The sequence below is a fragment of the Fistularia commersonii genome, chromosome 3, assembly GCF_037954325.1.
Source record: "Fistularia commersonii isolate RoL2024-O1a breed Wild chromosome 3, RoL_Fcom_v1.0, whole genome shotgun sequence".
Lineage (NCBI taxonomy): Eukaryota > Metazoa > Chordata > Actinopteri > Syngnathiformes > Fistulariidae > Fistularia > Fistularia commersonii.
This window is the reverse complement of record NC_141286.1, coordinates 3,611,456-3,638,473: the sequence shown is the minus strand read 5'-3', so window position 1 is coordinate 3,638,473 and position 27,018 is coordinate 3,611,456. Positions and strand designations below refer to the sequence as shown.

Genomic DNA, 27,018 nt, shown 5'->3' with positions numbered 1-27,018 from the left:
ATGATCTTTAGAATCACATATACAGGACTGTCTCAGAAAATTAGAATATTGTGATAAAGTTCTTTATCTTCTGTAATGCAATTATAAAAACAAAAATGTCATACATTCTGGATACATTAAAAATCAACTGAAATATTGCAAGCCTTTTATTATCTTAATATTGCTGATTATGGCTTACATATTAAGAAAACTCAAAAACATAATGAAAAAGTAATTTTGGTTTTTTCAATTGCATTATGGAAGATAATGAACTTTATCAGAACATTCAAATTTTCTGAGACAGTCCTGTATAGTTATCAACACATGCTTTTTTTCATCTTACATTATATCTGTCCTCTGGCAAGACCCAGATCACGCTTAACTTTTGGGATTCCTGATGGGAATTAAAAGTATTTTTATGTGGGGAAATACTGTGCATGACAAATCAAGACAATCCTTGTGACAGGTTTTATTTCATTGCATGTTCTGAGGTTTTGTTCATGTAAGCATGTCTTCATCGCACATAGGTTCTCGTGAAAGATTTCTGTGTGTAGATTCACGAGTCATACCATGAATTGCACTTTTTTTTTTCCTTCCTCTCACAATCAACAAATATAATATTTACAGCTGATTCCAGTTCATATAAAATTTTCACACCAAAACCGGCTGCACATGAAACACTCCTGGCGTTCAATCTTCCCACAGGCATTCTGACACAGAAAAATATACAAAACTGCCTCCACACACACACGCACACACACAAACATCCAATTTGATTTAAGTGATGATAGCTGCAATCCTAGGGAGCAGATAATATATTCCCAAAAATGATCAGTTTGTTATTAATAAATCATAGATTTCCCAATTTAAGAGCCACTGAATTTAACGGTCTAGTTACAGGTCACAGGGTTTTAATTTCAATAAGGCTTATCTCATGTTGTTTGTCAATTTGAAAGTTGATTCCATATCAAATGCCACCTGGCATATGAGCGAGTAAATTTCTTCGATTTTTCCTGCAATGCATTACAGCCCATTTTCATGATTGTTGATTATTTAAAAAAAAAATCAAAAAAGGAGGAAATGATATACCTGAAACTGTCTTGAGGGTAATTACAAAATGTACATATTGTATATACAATATGTTGCTGTTCTGCAAAGAACCTTTCAGCTGCAGGATAGAGGCGAATCCAACTGATGGTTAAAGGACGGTCAAACTTATAGTTTGAAGAGTTTGCATTATTAAAAGCAAATAATCATTGAACGTTCATATTAGACATGGTGCACATCATTGAGCAAAACCAGGATAAACGTGTGTCGTGAAATAACTTTCCATTTGCACACAGTTCAAAATGATCCTGTCAACAAACCGATGTCTAACAACAAATACATTCTTTCTAGATATTACAAGTTTAGTTTTCTCCTTGGCTGTTGATACGGAAATACCCTCGAATTTCCCTTAGTGCAAGTAACCTCCATGCCTGCAACGGTGCACTTTGCACTAAAATGTTGTTCAAGCTTAGCTGTAGGTTCTCCACAATATCTTAAAGCACTCCCGAGAAGCTCTCTCCTGCATTTTTTGCTAAAAATACAAAATAAACTTCTGAACCATCTGTGCAGAGACAGTGCAACATGGGAATACAGGAGTCTTTATTATAAGTTTTACCTCACACCACCTGAGTAAATCATGGATCAAGTTCCTGCGAGGAGGAACCTCTTATTCACAATGTTGCTGCTTTTCGTCACTGCAGGCCCAGCGGACTGCAACTATACAGAAGCCAAGGCACAGTGTTGGATTGAGTCTCCCAAAAGGCTCAGAATCTTCAGTGCGGCAATGCCGTTTTGGATAAAAAATAAAGAGAATATTTTTCACAGGGGTGAGATGTGTAATTGTGTGTGTGCGTGAAATTATTTGGACTGGTATCCCCGTCACCTGACAGAGTAGTTAGTGGTCTAGATGAACTTGCACGGCTTGGAAACGAAGCTGCGGGGACAAAAATCCTGCGATGAAAAGGGGACGGATGAGGGACAGTACATTCCTCTTTGTCTCTCGTCTCCCCCCCCCCCCCCACTCTTGGCCCTTCAATCCAGAGAGCAGGAGGAATTCGCCACTGATGAAACATTAATTTAGTGGCAATGAAAGGCCGGGAGCGATCACTGGGAACAAAGTGTCTTATCACTCTCGAGAGTCTGAGGAAAATGCCGCCCTCAACCTGTCGGTCGTGGGAGTTCTATTAAAAGGGGGAACCCAAAATAAAATCCTGAGCCAAACGGGTACAGCAGCTCTCAGATTTTGTTGGCGTACAGTGTTTCCTCGTCACTTTCACTCTCGTCCTGAAATTCGTGGGCGAGCAGAGACTTCTTAGAGCCCATGGACGTGAGCCGGATCTCGTCGTCGTAGTCGTCCCGGTGCTGTCGCAAACGGTGGAAGCCGTCCTTCTGGCGGTTGGATTTTGCAGCGCACACACACCAGATGATGCACGCCGTCACCACCAGCGCTGTCATGGAGGCAGCTGCAGAGAGGAGGAATAACTTAGCTTTGTAAGTCTCCAATGCTAGCTGGGGAAATAATGAGACTTCTGGAAAATTTCACCGTACGCATTAGTCACGTTTGTAAATCCAAATATAAGTCCTCGTCTTTGCAGCCTAATCCTTTGTTCACTCTTGAGTGAAAGCATGAAGTCTCGAATGTGATTACGGGTTTAAAGTTATGATGCATACATTACAAATAAATTGCATTGGCAAAAATTGTATAAGCAAATAGGACAAATTACATTGACAACTGCTCACTTTTTTTTTTTCTTTTTTTTTTTCGGTGGCAAGACGCCATATCTGTTTCACAAATCCAATTAGCAAAGACTTTTTTTTTTTCTAAGATGAACCATGTCGTTCCGCTTTTATTTTTTATTTTTTTTCGAATTTACCTGCACTGGCCACAACAAACTCCCTGGGAAGTCCAAAGATGCTGTTGTCCATATCGAACTCAATGATGATGGAGCGCGCCGCTTCAGAGGCAGATACAACAACCTGGAACAGGAGCAACACATGAGAGTCAAAGGAGGTGAACGCTTTTCGATAAATACATATACATATATGTATATTATTCACTGTATGCTTTGGTGTGAGACCTTTCTCCTATGGATAATGAAAAGTATTGGAATTTAATGCATAGTTAAATGATTATAAAGAAATCAGAGACAGAATCACTGACCGCACCTTTAAATAAAAATTAAAAAGGACCACTTATAAACAGCCACACACACACACACACTGGAAAATCACCAGATAATCTGTGGCTCGACTAGAAAAACAACGTAATTCTACGAATTGCAACACAATTCCTAGACATTATACATGAACACATTTATACATGTCACATCACCTTCTGGTATTTTGGCTCTATATGTTAAAAAAATGGAGCTATTGCTAGTGTATGGTTTTTAAATTTGCATATAATGCGTCTCTCCACTATGATGATGGTAAAACATCGACTTCATCTAAAACATCAGTCTACTTTCTGGTACTTTGCTCACTTTCTCGTAGCTTGCTTGTTCTTTCAAGGCAGTTTGTTGCAAATTCTTACATTTTGGGTATTTTTTATGGGCGATTCGCAATTCTTAAAGTCACATTAAGTGAATTTACTCCCAATTCTCTCACAAATCCATAACACAGATAGCATAGAAGAATAATATGAAGAAAGTATCACTATAGTTCTCAGCCCTATTTCAGCGATAAAATTTAATAATGTATTAAACTTTATATGGAACTTATTTTACTGTTGCTTTAAAATAAATTTTCACAACCCGATCTTGGATTAAAAAAAAGAAAACACCAAACTGCCATCTTTTCAAACGAATTGTAGAGCAGGATGAAGCTCGGCCTCCGGTGGGTTTGTTAATCACGCCGTAAGCGAGCCTCACCTGCAAGCGCTCAGTATAATCTGCTGCAGGTTGTCTTGTCTGTCTAAAATAGGATTTGGGCAACAGCTCATAAATATTTAAAACTTGCCAGGCATTCTTTTGTGAGCGGGGGGAAGAAAGAAAGAAAAACAAAAAAGACGAAAAAAAAGAAAGAAAGAAACAGAAGCAAGCGAAAGAATACGTGACAGCCTTGATTCACTTTTTCTCCTGCTTTCTCGTCCCCCCCCCCCCCCCACCACCACCACCATTCGATGGGCCGTCCGCATTTTATTTGCTGCATGTAAGCGCAAATTGCAAGCTAAGAGTGGATGGAGCTGGGAGAAACCTGGATTTCAGACATGATTCAGAACTCTTTCCGGAACATTGAGCAGACACCGCAAGTAAGTTCACCTCCTCATGTTAAATCATTTGAATGCAAAACAATGGGATATAAAGAATAGGTATTGTCCAGTGCTGTAAATGCTACCACTGCATTTTACAGGTGTACCTCGTGAGATGCGTCACTATGGGCTTAGGCAGAGTATTAGGTGTCCCAAGAAATATGGGGAGACTACAAAAGAGCGCAGTTTTATGTTGGTGCCGAGAGGCGGCGTGGACATGACAAGTCGGCGGCAGATTGACACAGACGCCCATCAGGGGTCACTGGATGACCGATACATAAGGAACGCCGCCGCTGTTCCGGACCTCTGTCCCGCCCTCGGTGAAAAAGCACCTGTGTCTGAGGGCGACGGCCCGAGCAGAGAGGCGACAGTGCCGCCGGGGCCGCCGATGATTCACGGCTTCACCGCTGCGGAGTACAGACGGGTTTATCACTCGGTGGTGGACCCGCTGCTCTTCGGCCGCTGCGGCCAGCCGGCGGTCTACAGTCTGGATCTGGGACGCACGATTAAGGAACGTTTGTTCCAGGAGTTGGCCTACCCCATGCTTCAAATCTCACAGCAGCCGACAGGAGAGGTGAAGGTGGTGGAGAGATTCTGCGTGCTGCGCCCTGCGCCGTCCATAGATACGGACTGTAAAGGGGAACCGTGGTAACGGTTTCCCCACATTGTGCTTCCGTTGCCCTGTAGTTTATTTACTAGCTCTTAAAATAATGATTTTTGGTTTGACAAACCTTTAAAATGGTCATTACAAAAAAAAACAATTCAGGAACATCCCCAAAATCGAGTCTGTTGCTGAAATAATGTAAATGAGCTATTGGAGCGTGCATGTACTGAGGAAGGCTGGGTTTTAGCTCAGTAAATCATCGACTATTAAAAAGAAAAAAAAGTGTTTGCAAGAACATTGGAAGCCTCTTGTATTCAATATTATCAGCAGAAAAAAAACTTTCAATTTTGTCACTTTAAATATTGAATTTCTCATCAGATCCAGAACTATCATTTCATTGAACTATAAAACCTGTATTTTTTTTTTTAATACAAAATACATTTTTACCCTAAATTAGAAAGCTGGCTATTATCTAGGACACTAAACAGATTTTTTTTTTTTCTTTTTAAGTATCAAAAATTGACACTTTTTTTTTTTTTTTTTTTACAGGCGTGTCTAACCATTCTCATAGTTCAAGCTAATTTGCTCATTACTTTCAACATCTTCACATTGTGGGATCGTACGACATTCCAGGGGTAAAGCTCTGCCTGGACATATTTAAATATTTGACTTCAATTTCATGAAATAAAGAGAATTACCTTTTGGATCTGGTTTTTTTTTTTACAAAAAGGAAAAAAAAAAGGACAGATAAGCAGTAAAGAGAATCTACAAGAAAACAATTTCTTTGTGAACATAATAAAGTAATTACGTTACCTCTTGCCGTTGTTGCTGGTAACCATCAGCAACGGCCTCGATGTTGTGGTTACCAGGAGCCAACAGGGCATGAAAGTATCCGCCCTCTCCAGTGAAGACCCTCACTCCTCCGTTTAGAACAATGATGGCCCCGACAACAGGCTTCCCACTCTTATCTCTCACCAAACCACGCACCCCTTTATGGACCTGGACAGGGCCACACACAGTAAAAAACATCTTACAACGGGAATAGCCTTTTTAATTAAAAAAATGAAATGAAATTAAGATTTTTTTTTTTTTTTTTTTTTTACACAGTCAGAATAAAACTAAGTAAAACACTAACATCGAGTAATATTATATCTCTGCTTGAAATGAAAGGGGGAAAAACAAAACCTGAAGTTCCCTAGGTGTTTAGGGGAAAAAAAAAAACACCTTTTTCATATCTACCTTACACCTACACAACAGTGTAGGCTTGTAGCTGCAGAGTTAATTGTAAGCTGTTGTTTTTGGACTGTTCGCTGCTTTGACATGGTGCATAAAGCAGAGTGCTAACTATAAACCTGGGCGAAAGCTGCTTGTTTGTCGTCAAATTTACTGTCTAGTGCAGTGCGCCGATGTAACTGTATCTCCTTGTTACGTCTGACGACGTGACCGACTCCTGCAGATGGGAACCAGAAGAAAAACCACTATGCAATGATACTGGCACTGTTAAAACTAAATTTACAGCCAGCCGGTACCATCTCTTTCTGAGGACAGCCTACCTCGTAAGTGTCTAAAATACACATAAAAAAAAAAAATGTAACTAATAGAAAATATATATTTTTAAAAAAGTTAATAAAAAAAAAAATATATATATATATTACATATATATTTTAGGCGCTCCTCGAAAACAATCTTGTGAGTACCTCGACTAACATGCTGAGAAGGGGTTTTTTGTTCTCGGCCCAAAGAGCAGCGAGCTGGTCGGGCGGCGGATAGAGACAGCAGCCGGTGTATACTGTGATTTCTGGGCAATGGCCAAAGTCCATACTGAAGTCCTGGAAGACATAGGACAGAGTGTATTACGGCAGGAGACAGTGTGTAAAATTTGTCTTGCATGCGCCGCTTCGATGACGGTTGATAAATATCTTGCTGTGCCGAAACGAGGTCAGGATACTGACTTTCATGCTGCCCATGTAACTCTTTCTCTCCGCCGCCCTTATGACACCATCTGGGATGTTGCCTATAGAATGGCAGAAAAGAGGTTTTAAGACTCCCATAGTGACAACCAGATGGGTCCGTAAAATGAAAATCACCTACTTTGACCGTTATTGGAGCAGCCAGAACCCCCGAGGTGCATCGTGGGATGGTTGCTGGCGTAAACACTTGCCAAGTACTTCAGAGTGCCCTCGTTTTCCACTGGAAAAGAAATGAATAATTCATCGAAAAGACGGAAACTCTAGATCTGTCCTATTAACTTGTGCAGGGACAAGTGTGGAACATTCTGCTGACAATCAGGAAATTGTTTTAGGATTTTCAGTCCATCCGTAGGATGTAAGATCAAAAAACGTCCTGGACCAGATATTAATAATGACTACATTTGATCAGTCTCCTCAGTAGAAGGCAGGCAGTCTCCCCCATTGGGAACATTTTTATTACCACTCGACCTGAAATGTGAAATACAACTGGAAAACTATTAAATTACGGAAAAACACGTAAATAAGAACGTGACATAAGTTTGAATGACATGCTAAATTCTTGGGCTGAGTAGACAATTTGTACATGTTTCCCTTGCTTTTAGATTGCAAACTGCATTAAGGAATAAAAGCTTAGAAATTACTGATTAAATAAATATATATATTTAGTCTTTTGAAAAATGAATGGAAAACATTTTATTGCCTCTGAAGGCCTCAGAATAATTAAAGGCTTTTTTGAATGGATCTGCACAAGTTTTGAAAGGTTATGACACTATTGACAAAACAAATTCAATAGTAAATAACAAATACTTTTTTTTACATTTACCAGACAGAACCAAAACATTAGTATTTTTATCTGCTCCAAAAATCCAAAGCATGGACACAAATAACAAAGAGAATTCCTCTGAACTGTTAACGTATGCAATCCAACAGTTTGTATGGCGGGTTTTACCAGACTGGACAGGCTTGTCATAGGGATATGTGGTGACCAAGGCGCCTCCATCCAGAGCCACAGACAAGGTGTAGCCTTTATTCAAAATCAAATCCATCATTGCGAGGGTCTCTGGTTGGGGCGCCACCACACGCTGTGATGCATTGCCTGAAAAGACAAAAAAAAAAGGGGGGGATGGAGTTGAGCAAAAGGATTTGTTATAACTGGAAAAAAAAAACAGCATATATCCAAGGATTGCAATCCTGTATTGGCTCCGGGACAAAAAAACTTGAGTCATTGGACAAATTCATAGCAAGCCATCTAACCTATTCAACTAACCAAAGAAGTCCATGTCCAGGTCTTTGCCGTGAGCATTGGTGAAGCCCTGGATGGAGGTGCACTGCTTCTCTTTCGCTTGCTCTCTTCCATCCGGGTTGATCGAAGGCACGATCACAATTCTCGTCTCGTTGATCAGCTAGGGGGGGAGGGAAGAATTCCAAAAATGGCGCAGCCAGTTATCCTTTTTTTTTTTTTTTTTTGTTTCTTGTTTTTTTTTTTTTTTTCCGAAAAGACTTGAAAAAAAAAAAAAAGATTAGCAGGGCTGGTTTATCAATTCAGCAAAAATTAGTAATGTATTTATATTCACCTGCAAAAAGAAATCCTACACGTTTGCCACGTTTCATACAGAATACCCAAAACTCACTCTGGTAATGGCCGGATTCTTGCCGTAGTTGCTGCACAGGAATTCGGCAAACTCCAGCAGCAACTCGGTTCCTACGGGCGCATTGCCGTGGATTCCAGCGGAGAAGCGGATTTTGGGCTCCGAGGGTTCAGCCTCTCCTGGTTTGTTGGAGATTTCGAGCGCCCAAATGGTTCGTGCCTCTATGCTTTGACCCAAACTGCGCAGAAAAAAAACAAGGACCGGGTGAGAAACAGAAGATGAGCGTTCTTGGAGGAACGAAACAAATAAAGCACGACTAGAATATACTGGAATCAGACTACCGTCACAAATAATATAGTCATGTTGATTGCGTTACAATTTGCATGCGAGATTAAAAAAAAAAAAAAAAAAGTATTCTTACATTATTTTGTTTGAATTTATGTGCTACTGTGTTTTTTTAACATAATGCAATTTAAATCAAATAAATCTATGGAGTTGACATTGACTAATATTGCTAATACGCTACCGGTGCATACGGTTTGAGATTTGTATTTTTGTAATTCTTACATGACAGAATGATGCAACAATTAGTCTAAAAATATTTCTATAAAAGGGAAGCGAGCCGGCCCACCTGTGTAGTGAAGTTATATTGGGAAACTTGACTGTTAAGCCTTGTGTTCCCGTAAGGAAGGCACTCCGCTCTCTGTAGTTTCTGTAGCGGAAGCTGAGCTCCGTATCCGTGCTCCGGACCAGCTGCTCCAAACCCTGACCCAAAGACAGCTCTCTGATCAGGCTCCGAAACTCCCCCTCGGAGGGGCTCGGCTCAGGCCGCGGTCCCGACGGGGCCTGGCTATTATTGTCCGAGTGTATTCTTGTGAGGCCGAAGTCAACCACTTCCACTCCCTTCTTTGACACGGTGGCGTAGGTGGTCCCGGGTTTAAATCTGAAACCAGAGGAAGTTGCTTGAATGTAAGTAACTGCATGACTAAACCTTTTACTGTGCTAAAATCAATAGCATTTGAGTGACTCCTTATCCTTCATACTTACAGATCCAACTTTTAACCCCTGCTCACTTCTGTAACCCCGAGGCCTTACCCATCGGCAGAAGCCGTGATGAAGTACGTCCCGGGGACCAGCAGTCTCCAGTAGTCTCCGGTGTGGGCGGAGGTAACCTCATGATCGATGCCCTCCACCCTAATGGTCGCATTCGGAATCCCTGTGCCATCTTTGATATCCGAGACGGTGCCTTTCACACCGGTGTGGACCTGGAAACACCGGCGACAATCTTTCGTTAAGACCTTGCATTTAAATGTATGTCCAGAAATGAACTGCGCTGTGGAACGGTTGCTCAAGACAAAGCGGTTTCTATTACAACAGCATCCGCGGATACAATGTCTATGTCAACGTGGAAGTGCGGGATCGTATTTTTATAGCATATTCAGATGGGGTGACTGATGTTTGTAACATTCTTCTTCGGGCCAAGTGCCATTTTCACTATTGAAAACATGAAATCAAACCAGGTGCACGAGAAAGCCATTCCCATGACGGCGGAAATAACCCAGATTTCTATGTTTGAAGCACAACCACATGTGTTCTGATCAAAATGCATCCTCCGTGCATCGTAGGCGTGTTCGCACCTGTTTAATAGCTGCTCACTTTGTGCAGATGAGTTTCGGTGAACTGTTTTTTCCCTCTTTTATTTACCTGGTGGATGAACTGGAGCAAAGATCGTCGATTCTGCTCCCAGTAGGCGGGCAGGTCTTTGGCCCGAGGGTACTTCACACAGCCGAGCTCGATAGTCACCTCGAAACAATTGGTGTTCAGGTAGTTCCAGTCCTGCATTCCACCTGGGGGGGAGAAAAAAAAAAAAAAAAATCAGGTTTTTGGGTCAACCTCGAGCACACCTTGTTTGGTGGGATTATTACATACATGCAATGAGCGTGCATCATTTTCAAGATTTTTCCCAACTTCCCACAGTTGAATGAAGCATTATTAAAATATATAAGCAAGAACTTTCGGATCCCAACAAGACACTTTTACCCATTTTTAAAATATTTCCTCAGTTTAAAACCAGCTGAAGTAAGGATGACAATCTGTAAAAATTAAAAACCTCAGTTGGAGGAACTTTTTTTTTTTTTCAATTCTACAATGACATTATATTTTAAAATATAGTATGACCATTTACTTAACTTTGCTGACAAAGAGTCGATGGGGAAAAAAACAGAGAATATGATGTACATTTCCAAAGCAAAAGAGCTTTCCTCCCTTTTCTGTGTCATTCAAATAGCTGGAAAATTGGATCAAACAGGTTTTCTTGAATGTGCAGCAACCCTGGGATAGGTTTTGAAACCTACTTATTTATTAAGAATAAGAATAACTTTATTTATCCCGAAGGAAATTGTTGTGCCAGAGTTTCAAGTAAAACATAACAATAATAATAGTGGGAAATTGTATAAACAGTGTAAAAAAAAAAAAAAAGCCTGTCAAAAGAAGTCATAGTGAAGCCTCTCAATGACAAATCTACTCAAGATAACCCATCTTAATAGACGGATGGTATTAATGTGAGAGGAGGAAAGAGGAACGATGCAGGCGTACCGGCAACGTTGTACCAGTTTGCACCATTGGTGATACCGTCCTCGAAGTATTCCCTTGGGTACAGGTCTTCACAAGGGTGTCCGTTGTGCATCAGAAGATTCTCCTGCGTGCGCATGAACACAAAACCGCACATGTGAGAAATCCGACAACGGGACCCGCTGTAATAGTTTTCAAATCTTGCTCCACTAGAGGTTTCACAAAAAAAAAAAAAAAAAAAGGAACAGACTTTAATCACGGGGCATTTTTATTTGAAACACAAATACACTTCCCCAGTGAGAGTTGTGGTACCTGCGCGTAGGCTTCAGCCAACTGCCGGAAAACAGCGTCATCCGGACACTGGCTGTAACGCGATTTCCCTTCTTCGTCATCGTCGAAAGGATAGTTGACCACTAAGGAACCTAAAGTCACCAAATCAAACCAAGACAGGCTATAAATCCAAACTTCAAATTATATATATTTTTGCTTTTCACCTCCGGATGTAACTTCTAGACATCAAAATGTTCAAACGTTGGCATTTTAAGATCTAGCTTAATGACACGGAACACTTAAAAACAAATCATTTGTGACATGCTACATCCTTATTGTTTTTGTTAATTGTGATCCACATCATTATGCTGGATATCAAAATATTTCATGGCAAAATGCTTGCCTCTCTGTAAGGCTAAAGAGTATTTTTGTTCTTATTTATAGGTATTTAATAGTGTTTCTGTCTGTATATCTGCATATATAGTTTGGACTGCTCTGAGTTAAAGTAAATACAGAGAGCAAATGGTTTTCACTGAAAAAGAAACTTCTGAAAATGTGTCTGTTCTTGGCAATGCAATTTTACTGTATATTATTGTTTTTCCTCTGGATTATAAGAACAGAAGCAATCTTGTTCTGAAAAACAGTGTATTCTAAATTATATGATTGTTTGCATAGAAGAACAAATGATGAATAAACAAAGGGGTCCCACTGCCTATCAATACAGCAATACAATTTGAAAAATAGATAAAAATTACAAAAAGGTAGAAAACATGAAAACAAAAAAAGAGAGCCTACCCCCGTGGAGGTTAGCAGAAAGAACAAAAGGGTTGCTTTTCAGCCAGTTCATCACAGCGATGGTTTCTGGCTGCCTGGGATCTTTGATGGTGACAAACTGGTCAGGAAAGTTGCGATTCAGGTCAAAATTGTTGCTGTTGTTCCGCCCTCTGTAGCCCTTGACATCACCTGGGAGGAAAGCAAATGGCGCTCCGTTTAAAACAAACATATAAGATACCTCTACCTCATCTCTCTTAATTATTTACAAGTCTATTTCACATTTCATTGACATCCGATTGCCAAATTTCACCTTAAGAACATGGTACAGAACAAAACATGTGAGAAACTATAGCTATTGAAAACTGCCTCAAAAACAAATCCACCAAATTGAATTTTAAAATTTGGATTTCAATATTTCCATATTCAATTGACTTATTAATTAAAAAAATTAATAAAGGTTTGAATTTAACAACATCCTATTTCAGAGGATGCACACAATCATGGTCCTATCAGATGCAGGTCTGATCTGAGAACATTAGCGGCTAAGGTGATTGAACAAGTAGACTAAAATTTTCTTGGTGTTTGCTTTTGCAGTGAGCACACAAAGATATTTTTTATAAAGGGAGAACCAGGGCTGTGGAGTAATGGTGGGCAAGTTCTGGTAAATCTAATCAACCGGTTTGCCAGTAAAAGTTCAGCAGGGTGCGCTCCACATGTGATTAAGATCACTAGAAATGGACTTTCACGGTGTGCGGCAAAGACAAAGAAAGAAATTATAACGCTGTTAGAGAAAAGGCTAAAAAGCAAAGTCTTATCAGGCAGCCCAGATAGTGAGTGCAAAAGACCAACGTTCTTGCTATATATGAAATTAAGAAATACGGTAGAGGATAATGCAGCTTCTGTATTTATATGACACAGCAATATGCAGCGGAACACCTCCAGAATATGACCCAGATGCCGACTTGTGTGCACTTAAGAGCGGAAAGAAGGAAATATGTTAATTAATAAATACATAAATAATAAATAAATAAAGCAACTGCATTTCCCTGCAGCACTGGACCTCTCAGTGCTGAATGAGGTTGGAAATATTCACAAAAAAAAAAAAAAAAAAGGTTTCCGAGTTGTTCCTTTGAGAGACTTTGCCACCCCGCGCACTCGTCAAGGATGCAGGATTTTAGGATTTCAGCATATTAATGTGCCTGAGCAGCATTTCGAGTTCCTCGCTTGCGGTCACGAAAACAACAACGGCCATTTCAGAACCGACTGGCGGTACGCAGCTGGAAATTATCAAGCGCAGAATGCCGAGGGCCTTCTTTTATAATTCCGCTCTTTGTTTAGGAAGGAACGTTTCGTCCACCGTGAGCCAAAATATGATGGAGGCGCTGAAAACTGTCTTACCTTCAATCGCGACCTCATAGCCATCGGGGTTCATCGAAGGCATGATGTGAATACGGGTGTTGTTGACCAAATCAGTCACCTCCCCGTTGGTGCCATAGTTACGACACAGGTACTCGATGAGGTTGAGCAGGAGCTCCCGGCCCACCACTTCGTTACCGTGCATGTTGCCCACATATTTAAACTCGGGTTCTCCTGGGATGTGAATGACGGGAGGTAAAAGGATGAGGATGGTAACAAAAAAAATAAATAAATAAGAGTACTTCAATGGAGGGCGCTGATGAATTGGCGTTATCTTCCTTTCTTGGCTCTACGAACTCACCTTGCTCGTGGATGGTGGGGTTGTCGGAGACGATCATCACGTAGAGCTCCCTGCCATGAGCTGAGCGGCCGATGGAGTGAAGGTGAGCGATAGCAGGGAATTCTTTGCTGTATTGCCGAAGGAAGCGCTCCATGTCTGTGTAGTTATGGTGGCGGAATTCACCCGGCTGAATCGGCTGGTCCTCGGGGGGAACTGAAGGGGGTACAAGCCGGGACCCGGCGGGGTCGGAGGAGTGAGCGATGGTGGCGGTGGCGTCTGGGATCGATTTGGACGAGCCGGGGGACGTGGGCCCAGCCATGCCGCCCATCGGCTCGCTGGCAACTGGAGCCAAAGTGAAATTCACTTCAACGGCTTTGCCTTCCGGGACCAGCACGTTGTGAGCCGTCACCGGGAAAAACCTATTGACAGACAAAACGCCAGGTACCTCAAATTCAACTTAAAAATCCCAGATGCATTATACTTTCCATTTCTTTGATTTACTTAAGAGAGTTACACTGTCTTTTTGATAATGATTCTCTCAACTATAATTTTTCAATTTTTTTCAGATTTTAAGAGAAACGCAAAGCATCAATTCAATTTTTTTTTTACACTTAAATATACATTTTCATTTATTAACCGTTACGCCAACAAGAAGGATGAAGTGTTAATTTTTGTACCTGCTGGCATCACCTCCTGTGCTGTTCTTGAAAAAAAAAAAATATGATCTACTCATGGTCGTTTTAAGATAATCTGTATTGATCCCCATGGGGGAAATTCTTTTGTCACAGCAGCGTAACAGTTATAATGTAAAAAATAAATATGAATATAAATAGAGACACAGTTAGAAGACAGAAGATAGCAGAGAACAGACAGAAGCAAAGACATCCACGAATAAATAGACAGCAGGAAGAAGAACAACAAAAACAACATCAGGGATTAGAATGGACAACATGAAGGACGAAAAATAGACGATCAAAACTAAACAACAATATAAACGGAGTGAATAAAAAAACAAAAATAAAATAAATAAACACATATAAGCAGGACGTGAGCGGGCTGGGACCAACAAGGATTAAAAAAAAAAAAAAAAAAAAAAGACAGCAGAGTTGTGGCATGACATGTGAATGAGGTGAGGCAGTGAGGTTGTGGTCGCAGCACAGATGCACCTCAGGCCGGTCAGAATTGTGTGCCGAGTTAATCGCTCGGCGTCCCTCATTACAAAATGCCCCGCAAGATAATCCGGCCTAGGCACTAAAACCTTATCAAACCTGTTTGTAAAAAAATGTAAAAAAAAAAAAATGCCACGCATATGCCAAGTGACAGTTTATTACTCACCCTGATGCCACAGCTGTAATGTTGTATGTTCCCGGCACCAGGAGCCGGTAATAGTCTCCGAAATCTCCCGTGGTCAGGTTGTGGCGAATGCCTGCCACCATGATACTGGCGTTGGTTAGAGCGGCGCCATTGACGGCTTCTTTTACATAGCCACGGACACCAATGTGGACCTGTAAAACCCCAAAAATACTAAGAACCAAGGACAGCTTGCTAATGTGCAACAATAAGTATTATGAAACTAAAACCACTTTTCTATATCTTTGAATACAATTTATTGTATGATGGCTGCACGATCCCTTTAATTTAAACCAAAAAGTGATTTATAAGTGCAGATCATAATGTTGTACCTTTTCCATGTATGCCAGTAGTGACTCCCTGTTCAGATCCCATTCTTTCTGAAGCTCAGTGGCAAAAGGATATTTGCAGCAGCTCAGCTCCATGGTGATTTCCAGACAATTTCCATGGAGGTAGTTGTAGTCCTGCATCCCTCCTGTCCACCAAACACATTAACACATAAATAGCTGAACATTATTTTGGGGTAATAGTGCATCTGCCTAGCCATGGTGTGGGAGGTTTTAGGCTGCCTGTGTCACAATCAGTGGCTCCTTTTAAAAATCATGTTGAATCTGGCGACCAGCCATGGCATCGGTGTGCTGACGAGGCTTTCAGTAATGCAAACAGAGGAGACGCGAAGCGAGGGCAGGCTGTTGTGCCGGTCGCCTCCCTGGAACAGCGGCGGGCGGTGAGAGGCTCCCCGACAGGACTGTTGCTACGACTGTGTGGACACAGAGAACCGAAAAAAAATGCCACTATTTGCCACTTAGCTACGGTGAGAGGAAAAAGCCCCACAAAGCCAACAAATACCTTTGGCAGAACATCCATAATTCTTCCAAACAGCCAAAGGCCTATTATAAGAGCCAATGGCCAGAGAAAAAAAAACAACAAAATAACTACATTGTAATTCCCACAGTATTCCAGGGCCAAGAAAGTGCTGTGTGTATCTTTTATTGGTCTGTTTTTACTCTTGCATTCTTGTCCCCGAAAGTCCCCGAAAAATAAGAATGACAAAATTGCATTTCCTGAGGAGTTGATCGCGGCAACGTTTATCTGTTTCTTTGATAAGCTCCTTAACCCGTGATGAATGGGACGCGAAAAACCAGGCAAGAAATCACTGCAAGTAGACCAGTTAGGATAATCACAATATTGGCCCGTCATGCTGCATGACATACGGGCATATACCTGATTTCACATGTTGTATTTTGTCAACATTATTGACCTCAAGCTGCACAACATGCACAAAGCAGTACAAAGGGATAACATGCCGAAAGGAAGATACATACATATTGTGTGTGACACCCACACACACACTGATAGATCGTTAATTTCAGTTTTATTTTGTTGTAACTAGCCAATTTCAGCAAGAAAGTGTTCGAAAAAACTCTGCACAACACGGAAATGCTGTGACCGAATCAATTGAAAGAAGTAAATGAATTGACGTGTACGCGCGCACACAACTTCAGCAGCTTTTGACAGCTACTGTTCAACAGTTTCTTGCTGAAACTGGGCAGCAAAAAAATGTTAATAAAATTTTTTTAAATAGTTTATTTGAAAAAATACATATATTATTAGCGCTCAATTTCAGAAAGAGAATGTAGGAAAATGTGTCAAAAAAAACATCTGATAAGAAAAAATGTAGGTGAGTGATGATTTTAGAAAAACATTATATCAATTAATTATGCAGTTGTGCTGTCTTCTAGTCTAGAGAATGGTCAGTCAAAATACTGAAAAATACCGATAAATATTTTTTCATGATAGTTTATCATGGAATTTTTCGATCAAAATAAATGATTTTGAGAGCACGATCAGCATCAAAGTGCCAGCCATAGTTTGTTTTACCTTTTTTCTCACCAATCAAGATAAAAAAAATATCAAATTATGAAGAACTTTGTTGTCCTTTTTTATTTTCTATATTAATTTTTTTATTTCTGTTTTTATCGCGTTCTATTCTATGTGCAAACACTCTTTTCATACCTAAGCAAATATCATGGAATGCAGTTATTATTGGGAAAGATCTTCTGAATATTGTATTTATATGTACTACATTGCTCAGCCCATGTTCAATCCTGGAAGCTGATGGCTGCAGCGTGGCACTTTCCATTTTCTGGGTGCAGTTAAAACAAACAAGTTCTTATTTTTCCACCGTCCACCGCTCAGCCGTCTAGCAACAGCTGTTCGCTTAAGAAACTAAAGTATGCCATTCAACGACAACATAATAAACTCCTAAAGAAATAGCTGACGACCTTGCAGAGTTCAAGACGGAAAACCTAAGCTGTAATTAAAAAAAGGTATTAAAAAAATTAAATTACAGGACAAGTCTTGGCCTAAGACCGCCCTGTGACAGTTCTGTTCTCGGGTTGTTTATGAGGATGTGGATGAGGATGAGTCACTGGTAGTTTCACCTCCTGTGGCAGCAACAAAGATGGAAGGCTGCTATGTCAAATAGACTAAGCCTTTCAAAAAAAAAACATTTAATGCCCCAGACACATGGAGAAAAAAAAAAAAAAAAAAAAATTACATTTTTGGAAATTGCATTTTTTTTCCATTTCTCTGCTCTTTTTTTTCCACAGAGAATTAAATCTAAATCGAAACACTATTGTCTTTGCAGTACTTCACTCAAAGTAAACCTTGTTCCCGGACAGTGAGCCTTGCAAATATAGGCAGAGGGGAGAGGGGGGGGGAAGGGAGGGGAGGGGACACACCCTGAATTTATCAGGAAGCCGGTAGCCAAACAACAAAAAGCCAAACCCGGAGATGGCAGATGCATTTTCGATGTACAGACAAAAGGAGAAGCTGAGTGAACAAGTTGCAAAGACGAGCAAAAGAAGATATGATAGAAATGAGGAAAGGCTTGAGAGGAGGGGAAAAACAAACAAAAAAAACCACAGACTACATATTTCATAATCAACTGAGTGTTGCACGTTGTAGTAGTGGTCATATGAACCCCAAACACACACATGCAACAGCTGTAAACAATATTTACAGGACCTGCTGTGCACAGCAACTCAACACCACCAGTTCCTGGCACGTAGTCTGGCCCGCTAACTGTGTCATACAGTCCTGACCGGAAACTTGTTTTAGCGATGGCATTCTAACCTGCAAGAGATGTAATAATACAAATCCTGCTCAAATCTATTCCTCTCATTGCTTTTAAAATCAAATAAGGCTGGACAGTGTGGAGAAAATATTAGGATATTTAGATGCCCTTTTTGTTCCGTAAAGATGCATGTTATTACAGGACTGTCTCAGAAAATTTGAATATTGTGATACAGTTCTTTATCTTCTGTAATGCAATTAAAAAAAAAAAAAACTTCTCATGATATTCTAATATTTTGAGATAGGATTTTTGTGTTTCCTTAGATGTAAGCCATAATCAGCAATATCAAAATAATAAAAGGCTTGCAATATTTCAGTTGATTTGTAATGAATCCAGAATGTATGACATTTTTGTTTCTGGAAAATTGCATTACAGAAGATAAACAACTTTATTAGAATATTCTTATTTTCTGAGACAGTCCTGTATGTGTGATTATCATTGGAAAGTAAACCTTTTTAGATCATAAAGAAATAGTATTTCAAGTTCACAGATATAATAATATTTTAACGGTTCGTCTCTAATTCTAATTCTCTAATTTAATTTCCTAATAATTGTTTGGTTGGATTGATTTTCCACGCAAAAAAGTTTGTATTAATCCCTTGCTGACAGTGGTACAATTTGATATTTTAAACATTTTCTTACTGTTGTAAAGTGTTTTCCAATATATCAAAAAGATGAATCAAGTTAATACATGGGAAAAACAATAATGGGGGAAATCAGCCCAATACAAAATCAAATACAATTTTCAACTATAAATACAGACCATCATCTAACAAAGTTAGATAACGTTTGACACACTGAATATCAATTTATAACACAGTTGCAGATGTAAATGCTGAAACAGTAATAGCACTGTTTAAGAAGGTAGGTACACCAGCTGTGTTTGAGGATCATCTGCTGAAGGTGTCGGTCATTATCGGCTCAGGTTTATTTGCATTGGTAAACAGATCAGAGAGGCTGACGAAACCAGAAACAAAAATGAACAAATCACTCATCTGTCAACTGTTTTTCTTACCTGCAGTGAATTACAAGCAGGTTTTTTTTTTTTTTTTTTGTGACTTGGTATTTCAGTCTGAGCGGAAACAAATCTGATCGCCTCGCCTAAAGTTCGAAGCTTCCCTCATACAGGCGTGAATCCTCAAAATATGTTTTGTCTCTCTATTGATATTTATTTTTGATATTTTAACTTTTACGCTGCTGTGACAAAGGAATTTCCCCTATGGGGACCAATAAAGTTCGTCTTATCTTACATAGGCGTCAAACGCGAAGATACTCGGTCAAAATCAAGCCTAACACTGAAAAGCCAGGGCTGCTGGTTTAACTGAAGACGTGCGACAGTCGTATAAAATTACCACCCGCCAATAACGCAAAAAGAAAATAATGTATATCAGGTTTCTGCCCACTGATGCAGAGACTGTTGTGAGACTCGAGAAAGATTTTAACTGAGAACCTCATTATAAGAGAGAAATACTGCATCTGGTGGCTCAGTGTCAGGTTGAGTCCAAAATGAGCGATAATAATGAGCAATAATCACGCTGCTTGCTGCTCTAGAACCTAGTAACTACTCTGAAATAATGAGAATCAATTTGGTTTATTTAAATGATGTACTGACCTGATTCCAATGCAAAACAAATCTGTTGCAATACACTGCAAACTGCATTTTGACACAAAATGAGAGAAAAAAATGGAAGAATTCCTGTCCTGTTTCTTGTAAATGCTCATTTTTTTTTTTTTTTACACCATTTTTTATTCATCATGGCATCATTTCTTTGACATGATAACCTATTATTTATTTCTGATTATTTTCAAAAGGATCAAGTTCATCAGCTGAAAAAAGTACAAAAATGGGTGGGGAAAAAAATGCCACACAAAGATGTGAATACATAGTGAGTTAATATGGCCCAAATGTAGTATAAAATATAGAAAATATTAATAATGAGAGAGAGTTAGACCAAACTTCTTTTATTATTACTATCAACCAAAGTGAGTTGAAAAAAAACGTGGATTCTGCTCCATGCACAGCACTCCTGCCGAGTCTGCTAGCTATACATAGAAGCAAAATAAACCATGCATATTGTCAGGATTGTATCTTCCCTCCGAGCAACTGTAATAACAGGTTGGAATTGTTCTCTGGAATTTCTGCTCTGGTCAGAGGAGATGGCTGAAGCGAAAATGGCCGTGATAACATCTTGTGCAACGACAGGAGTTACGGAAATGATTTCCTGAAGCAGTTTGAGTTTACGAAGTGCTTTTAAACAGACAACCATTAGAACCGTTTTCAGTTTAAGCTAAGCCAGATTTGGTTTTGTAAAGTTCTCAACCCTTACGAACGGTTTGTTTCCCGGTTTCTTTCCATGCAGGGAGGATCTGAACACAAGCGACTGCTGCAAAAGGCACCGTCTCACACTTAGAACAACCTCCCCGCCTTTGTTTTCCGGTTCATTCTCATGCTACAGCAGCGCGCAGCTCGACTGCGGGACGTTCCCTTGCCATCAAAGTGATGAAAAAAAGTTTGCTTTTTGGCAAGGGTCTTGGCGCCTCACGATGCTTGCGGCCGTGGCATGCAAGACTTTTGACTACAGCTGGCAATGACTTGATTTTTGGAACCGACAGGGACATTTGGCAGCCCGAAAATTCCAATCTGAATTAACTGCTTTGATTATTTTGTTTATTCCAACTAACGGTTAAGCAACACCGATTTTTTATTTAATTTTCTATTTTCACTGATTTTCGAGCAGCGTTTCAACACAACCATGTTGGAAGCCTCCGCCAGATGTCAATTCAACTCACAAACACGCTGAATAAATACCAGAGAAATAGCACAGACACCGGGAAATAGATCCATTCAAAAAAAAAAAAGACATGTTTCCGCACATTTCAAATTCTAAAAAGACATCCTGACAACAAATGTCAATGTTGGACTACGTTCAGCTATTCAGCGATACTTTTTCCTTAACATGTCATCAAAACTTTGAAATATTTCCTTCAACTATACCAGGGGTCGGCAACCCTTAACACCCAAAGAGCCATTTGGACCCGGTCTCCTCGGAAAAGAAAACACTGGGAGCCACAATTACTTTTTGACGTCTAAAATAAAGGTACCGCTGTATATATTGCTTTTTATTGCCATTACACTTTGTGTAAACAAGTGTGAAGTGCGTTGCTTCTGAAAGTCACAAAGTATTACGGAGAAATGTATATTTTATTCATGTAATGAACTCATTTTGAGCTTTGGGCTTTCAGAGCGTGAAGCGGAGCCTTGACCTAAATTTTAAAAATAAATCGGTAAAAAAAAAAAATCACTGTGTCAGTAAACAATAAAAAATAAATATTTGCAAAATATCTTCATAAATATTCATTTTACCTGGTTTATGGGACTTCTGCTCCTGAATTTCTGCGCACAGCATCTGCAAATCGGGACTTAACCGGCTGGCGGGTATACCGGCTTCCGCGAGTGTGACGTAATTTTGAGCGTCAAAAAATAATAAATATAATTTTATTTAATATTTCAAGATCACAATAATCTTCCAACTTAGAACTAAAAGTTAAAAAAAGGAATTAACAGAAATGAAATACACTTCAATTAAATATTTATCATTTATTTTCCCAAGCCACTCGGAGCCGCAGTGTGAAGATGACAGAACGGAGCCGCGGGTTGCCGACCCCTGAACTACACCAACCCCATTGAAATATGATAAATGGTCATCCAACGCGGTAGATTTTGAGTTTTCTTACCAGGCACGTCATACCACTGGGCCCCGTTGGTGATCCCGTGCTCAAAAACTTCGTCCATGGTGTCCGGGCAATTGGGATGACCGGTTTTCATCACGGGGTGATTCTGGGAATAGACCGTGGCGAGGTAGCGAAAAAGGCTGTCGTCCTCTGACGAGCTGTAAAGGCCCTGCTGTTGGTGGGAGGCCGAGTCGTCGAACGGGTAGCTGGCGACCACAGTGCCGCCATGGAGGTTCCCTGAAAGAACAAACCTGGACACAGACACGGTTTTATTAGCAAACTCGGGGCGAACCACTTTAAATGCGTCTTCAAACAATACCTCAATGTGCAGAGGGCCAAGACAAGAGTTGCTGGAAAAGATCAGTTGTTTGACTTTTTAAGGACTGGAGCTCATAAAAAAAAAAAAAAAAAAAAAAAAAATTTAGAGAAAATAATGTTTTTTTTTTTCTTGACTATTCTCATCTAAGTTTAGGTCAATTTTACAGGAACCTTCTTGTTGGAGTTTTTTTTGTTTTTTAATTTTCTGTTTTAGGAGGCATGATTTATATGTTGGGTTGTTCCATTAATTCCAAGAGGAAATCGAAAACAGCCTGCAGCTGGCGGTGGCAATTGTTCATCCTTTGTGGGCCAGCTGTGAGGTGAGGGTTGTATTTCACTGAAAGCTCGGCCAGACCACCTGTCCGAGCGGTTTCGGCTGAGGCTTCTTTTGTCGGGATTGCATCAGGATCCAAAACAAGCACGGGTATCAAGAAAACATAGGCACGAGTCGTATCAATAAAAACTCAACACGTAAAATAGACTGTTGAAAAGCAAAAAAGGAGAGGCTGATTGAATCGTTCGATTTTTTTTAGCGTGTCTGGTTTTACATGTGAGCCTCAAACTAAAACACATTAAATTAGTTTTAACACTTTTATATTCTATGAGGACCCCTTGGCCTTCTATTTAAGACCTATACCCAGATTATAAAAGGGGAAAACTATGACATATAACCAAAGACGAATGGTTAGGAAATTATCAGCACCTCAAAGTGAAGTGCAGTCTCACGAAATATGTCTTTTTCAGTGTACTAGAACATTTTCTGCTGAGATTAGTGCCATGAATCACACCTGCCATCAGCTGAGGCCTTATCAAAAAAAAAAAAAAAGGTGCGAAACAGTTGCTCATTGACAGGAATTATTAATGCAAAATATCAGCGGGTCTGACAGCTACTGGTTTCAAAATAACTACGTAAATTGACTTCCCATGAGTGTGCAAGAGGTGCACTCTTTTCCACAATGATAATTTGTTCATTACTCCAAAGACCGTCTGCGTTCAGAAATAAAGGAGAACAAAACATTTCAGGAAAATCACAATATGCCCATTGAATTTAAAGACAAGTTCCCCGGTTTGATTCCACCTGGAGGCCTTTATGTACGGAGTTCGCCTATTTTCCCCAGTGTATGCCTGGGTTTTCTGCAGGTTCGCCGGTTTCCTCCCACAGTCCAAAAAGATTGGACCCGCCGGAGACCCTAAATTACCCAGACATGGTAATGTGAGAGTGAATGTTGTGTGTTTCTACGTGTGGCCCTGCGATGGGCTGGTGACCTGATCCGGGGTGAAGCCCGCCTCTCGCTCGCTGACAGCTGGGATAGGCTTAAGCCTCCTGCCTTCCTCGTGATCCAGAGTGCAGGATATGCAATGTAAATAATGAATGCATGAATCCGTGAAAAAAAAAAGGTTGGGGAATGTTGTGGAAGCACAACTTATATTTGGGGCTGCACTCTGCTCTTTCTCGGACCAAGAGAACATAATAAGAAAGTAAGACATTATGATACTGATATTGAATAATTCATTAAATTATTCAGTGCGTTCTGAACCCTTCGTAGAGCAGAAAGGGGTTCGGTGTCTCCCTCACGAAAGCTTTTTTTTTGACAACTTTTTTCTTGAGGTTCCAAGACGAATGTTCTCATCACCTGAGCCATGACGCAAATCTGGATTACGGGATGAGAATGGAGGGTAAAATATTTCTCTAAAAATGTGCCCTTTGTCTATGGTTGTCAGTGATGAATAGGATTTGTAAGTTGTCTTATGCAACTGCACCTTAGCTCTCCTGTTTCTTTAAAAATCAAATGTAAACAATATCTGAGCATAACGCATCGTCGTTTCTTGTTCTCTGTGATAAACTATTACAATCTTTTGTATTTTTGCACCCTGGGTCTTAGAGTAACGCTATTTCAATGCTCCGTATGTCAACATATAGCAGTATTGACGATAAAGTTGACTTTAACTTATTTATGTGAAGCAGATCTTTTAATTGCATCACGGATACATGATGGGGGGTATTCTGAACAGTCAATCACATATCTTTAAAAACAAAACTCCCACCATTCTTGCCAGGAATGACACTTCTATTTTCTGCCAACTTCTGTGGAATGCATGAAGAATCTATTTTAAATTTATTTTATTATTGCTTGTACTCACAACAATTCTGGTTAAATGTACAAGTAGTGGTTTCCCACTGCAGCTGCAGGATAAGGACATTTTTCTTTACTACGAAGACGGCACCAAGGAAAGAGACTTTGTTTCTTCTGTGCAACTTGTGTCGCTTTTGGGAAAATTTCACATTCATAAAAGGAAATGGGCTAAAACCAAACTTCACAGTTTTTCTCCAGGAAATGAGTCAATACAGTGCCACTATAAAAAGACCTCAGAACCTGAAGACAGTAAGAACGAATTTTTTTTTTGGGAAAAAATTGTTTCATATTTGTGTGTATGGATATACGTGCATAGAAGGTAAGTATTTTAGTTATACCCTTTTTATATATTTTTTTTAATTTTTGTACATATTTGTGCGTTTCCCCTGGCTAAACAGTTTTGTTGTGTATCTTCCACAACCTCCCAACCTCACCCATTCACATGTCATGGCCTAACTCTGCTGTCTTTCTTAACGTTGTTGGTCCCAGCCCGCACACATCCTGCCTATTTTTGTTTATTCTATTCTTGTCATTGCTATTGTCACTCTACTGTCTATTTGTTCTCCCTGCTGTCTATTTATTCGTGGATGTCTTACTATATTCTGTCTTCTAACTGTCTCTCTATTTATATTCATACTCACATTTATTTAAGTTTTGACATTGTGACTGTAACGCTGCTGTGACAAAGGAATGTCCCCAATGGGGATCAATGAAGTTTATCTTATCTTCTCTTATCTATTTATATTGTCTTTTAGTTCTGGTTGGCTATTTTTAACCCTTACGGTTCCAATATGTTGTCCATTATTATCCTTGGTGTTGCTGTTATTGCTCACCCTGCTGTCTACTTATTCATATTCTCTTCAATAACATCTGCTCATCTGCTTACACTATTTATACTTGTATGTTCTGTCAAATTCTGTATAATTGTTAATATAACATCTCTATATTATCCTTTCTGTGGAGTTACTGTATAAGACATCTGTATATTTAAAGTTCCATCCATTTATTGCCATCTGATGATCATAGTAATCATTACCTATTTGTACACAATCAGCACATATCTGTCACCATACTTGCACTAGCTGTACATATTCTGCTCATATCTCATCCATCTCTACTTACACTATCTGAAAAAGAGGGAAATTGCCTGTATTCTTTAATATTGCATTTATGTGTAAATACTGCCCATTCTGTACATATGCACTTGTGATAAGCTGCTAACTGCATTTTGTTACTGTGTATCCTGAACAATAAAGTTGAATGTATGAATAAGAATAAGAACAACTATATTTACCTCAAAGGAAATTGTTGTGCCAGAGTTACAAGAAAAATATAACAATAATAAATAATAGTTGAAAATTGTATGAACAGTAAAAAATAAGAGAAAAGGCAGAATAAGAAATAAAAATAAACTATAAAGTGTCTTAAGTAACGAGTGAAAGCTAGTGTCTTAAGTAACAAGTGAAAGATAAGGAGTGCACAAGAGTATGAAAAAATATTGTACGTGTAGCTGTTATGAAATGAAATATTGCAGTTATGAACATATATACATATAAATTATTACAATCTAAATTATTGCAATTTAAAGTAAGTGGGTGAGATTCTTTTTTGTAATCTAATTCTTGGATGTCTTTTAACTGCCTACATATATCTATATCCATATTTATTTTTGACATTCTAACAGTCACGCTGCTGTGCCTGATGACTCGGACGGGGATCAATATCTTTTATAATAAATCAAAAAAAAAAAAAAAAATCCCCTCACACTTGGCCGAGCCTGCGAATAACACGCAGGGCGTTTTCACGCACTTACTTGTTTTCACGGATCCACTTGATCACCGCCACGACCTCGGGGATCTGCCGGGAATCGACCGTCGCGCCGTCGTACTGGTCCGGGAAGCTCCGGTTGAGATCCGCGTCTTTGGCGTTGCTGCGACCCCCGCTGTCGCCATTGCAGTCCCCTTCCTTGGAGCGCTCGAAGCCGTCGGGGTTCATGCTGGGCATGATGTAGATATCCGTGGTGTTCAGCAGCTCGGTTATGCGTGGATCCTGCCCGTATTCGGCCAGCAGGTGTTCCACGAGGTAAACCAACACCTGCCTGGACACGGTCTCGTCGCCGTGCATGTTTCCCACGTATTTGAATTTAGGTTTCCCAGGTGCGTCAACGTTGGGGTTCTCGGTGATCCGCATCACCCACAGCTCCCTGCCCTCCGCGGACTGCCCCACGCTCGACAGGTTAGCTAGCTGCGGGTAGTCCCGAGCGAGGGACTGCAAAAGTGCGGTCAGTTCGACGTAATTGTAATATTTGTTGAAAGTTTCTACCGTCGAGGGGCTCCGCGTCAGTCTTGTGTCGCCGGGGGAGAAAACAGGGGAGAGAGAAACGACGAAAAGTAACGCTCGTAATTTCATCGTCGCGAGCGGAGGCTCGGATAGCAGTGCCATGTCGGTGCCTTTGCTTCTTCTACACCATCCGGAACGTCGGGTTTAAGAAAAGAACGGGATAATTTGTTTTTTTTTCTTTTTTCGGGACGCGGACGGCGACCGTGTTTCCGCTGTCAGCTCTCGGTCTGGCCTGCTGCCCGGTGCTGGCGTCA

General features: G+C 40.1%; 2 protein-coding genes across 2 annotated transcripts; one reads left to right on the top strand and one right to left on the bottom strand.

Moving 5' to 3' along the window:
• Positions 1-435: 435 nt before the first annotated feature.
• cpda (carboxypeptidase D, a) lies at positions 436-27,004 on the bottom strand. The gene is made up of 21 exons (XM_086141831.1): positions 26,238-27,004; positions 21,975-22,222; positions 15,433-15,575; positions 15,086-15,255; positions 13,772-14,169; positions 13,453-13,644; positions 12,076-12,243; positions 11,323-11,432; positions 11,035-11,137; positions 10,144-10,286; positions 9,535-9,704; positions 9,071-9,382; positions 8,482-8,677; positions 8,118-8,253; positions 7,800-7,946; positions 6,972-7,070; positions 6,833-6,894; positions 6,578-6,709; positions 5,694-5,879; positions 2,901-3,003; positions 436-2,489 (listed from the first exon to the last, which is right to left on the bottom strand). Exons 1-21 carry the CDS (start codon positions 26,864-26,866, stop codon positions 2,263-2,265), a joined length of 4,074 nt encoding a protein of 1,357 aa, XP_085997957.1. The 5' UTR covers positions 26,867-27,004; the 3' UTR covers positions 436-2,262.
• Positions 4,255-6,103, top strand: LOC147235256 (uncharacterized). Its single transcript, XM_086141843.1, has one exon. The coding sequence runs from the start codon at positions 4,356-4,358 to the stop codon at positions 4,926-4,928; it is 573 nt and encodes a 190-aa protein (XP_085997969.1). The 5' UTR covers positions 4,255-4,355; the 3' UTR covers positions 4,929-6,103.
• Positions 27,005-27,018: the final 14 nt, after the last annotated feature.

Excerpts from the sequence above, each read along its gene's own strand:
- LOC147235256 (XM_086141843.1), top strand. The coding sequence starts at position 4,356 with ATGCTACCACTGCATTTTACAGGTGTACCTCGTGAGATGCGTCACTAT.
- cpda (XM_086141831.1), bottom strand. The coding sequence starts at position 26,866 with ATGGCACTGCTATCCGAGCCTCCGCTCGCGACGATGAAATTACGAGCG. Across the intron at positions 12,244-13,452 it reads CTATGAGGTCGCGATTGAAG|GTGATGTCAAGGGCTACAGA; the intron begins GTAAGACAGTTT and ends CTTTCCTCCCAG. Across the intron at positions 6,895-6,971 it reads CTGCTCCAATAACGGTCAAA|GCAACATCCCAGATGGTGTC; the intron begins GTAGGTGATTTT and ends GCCATTCTATAG.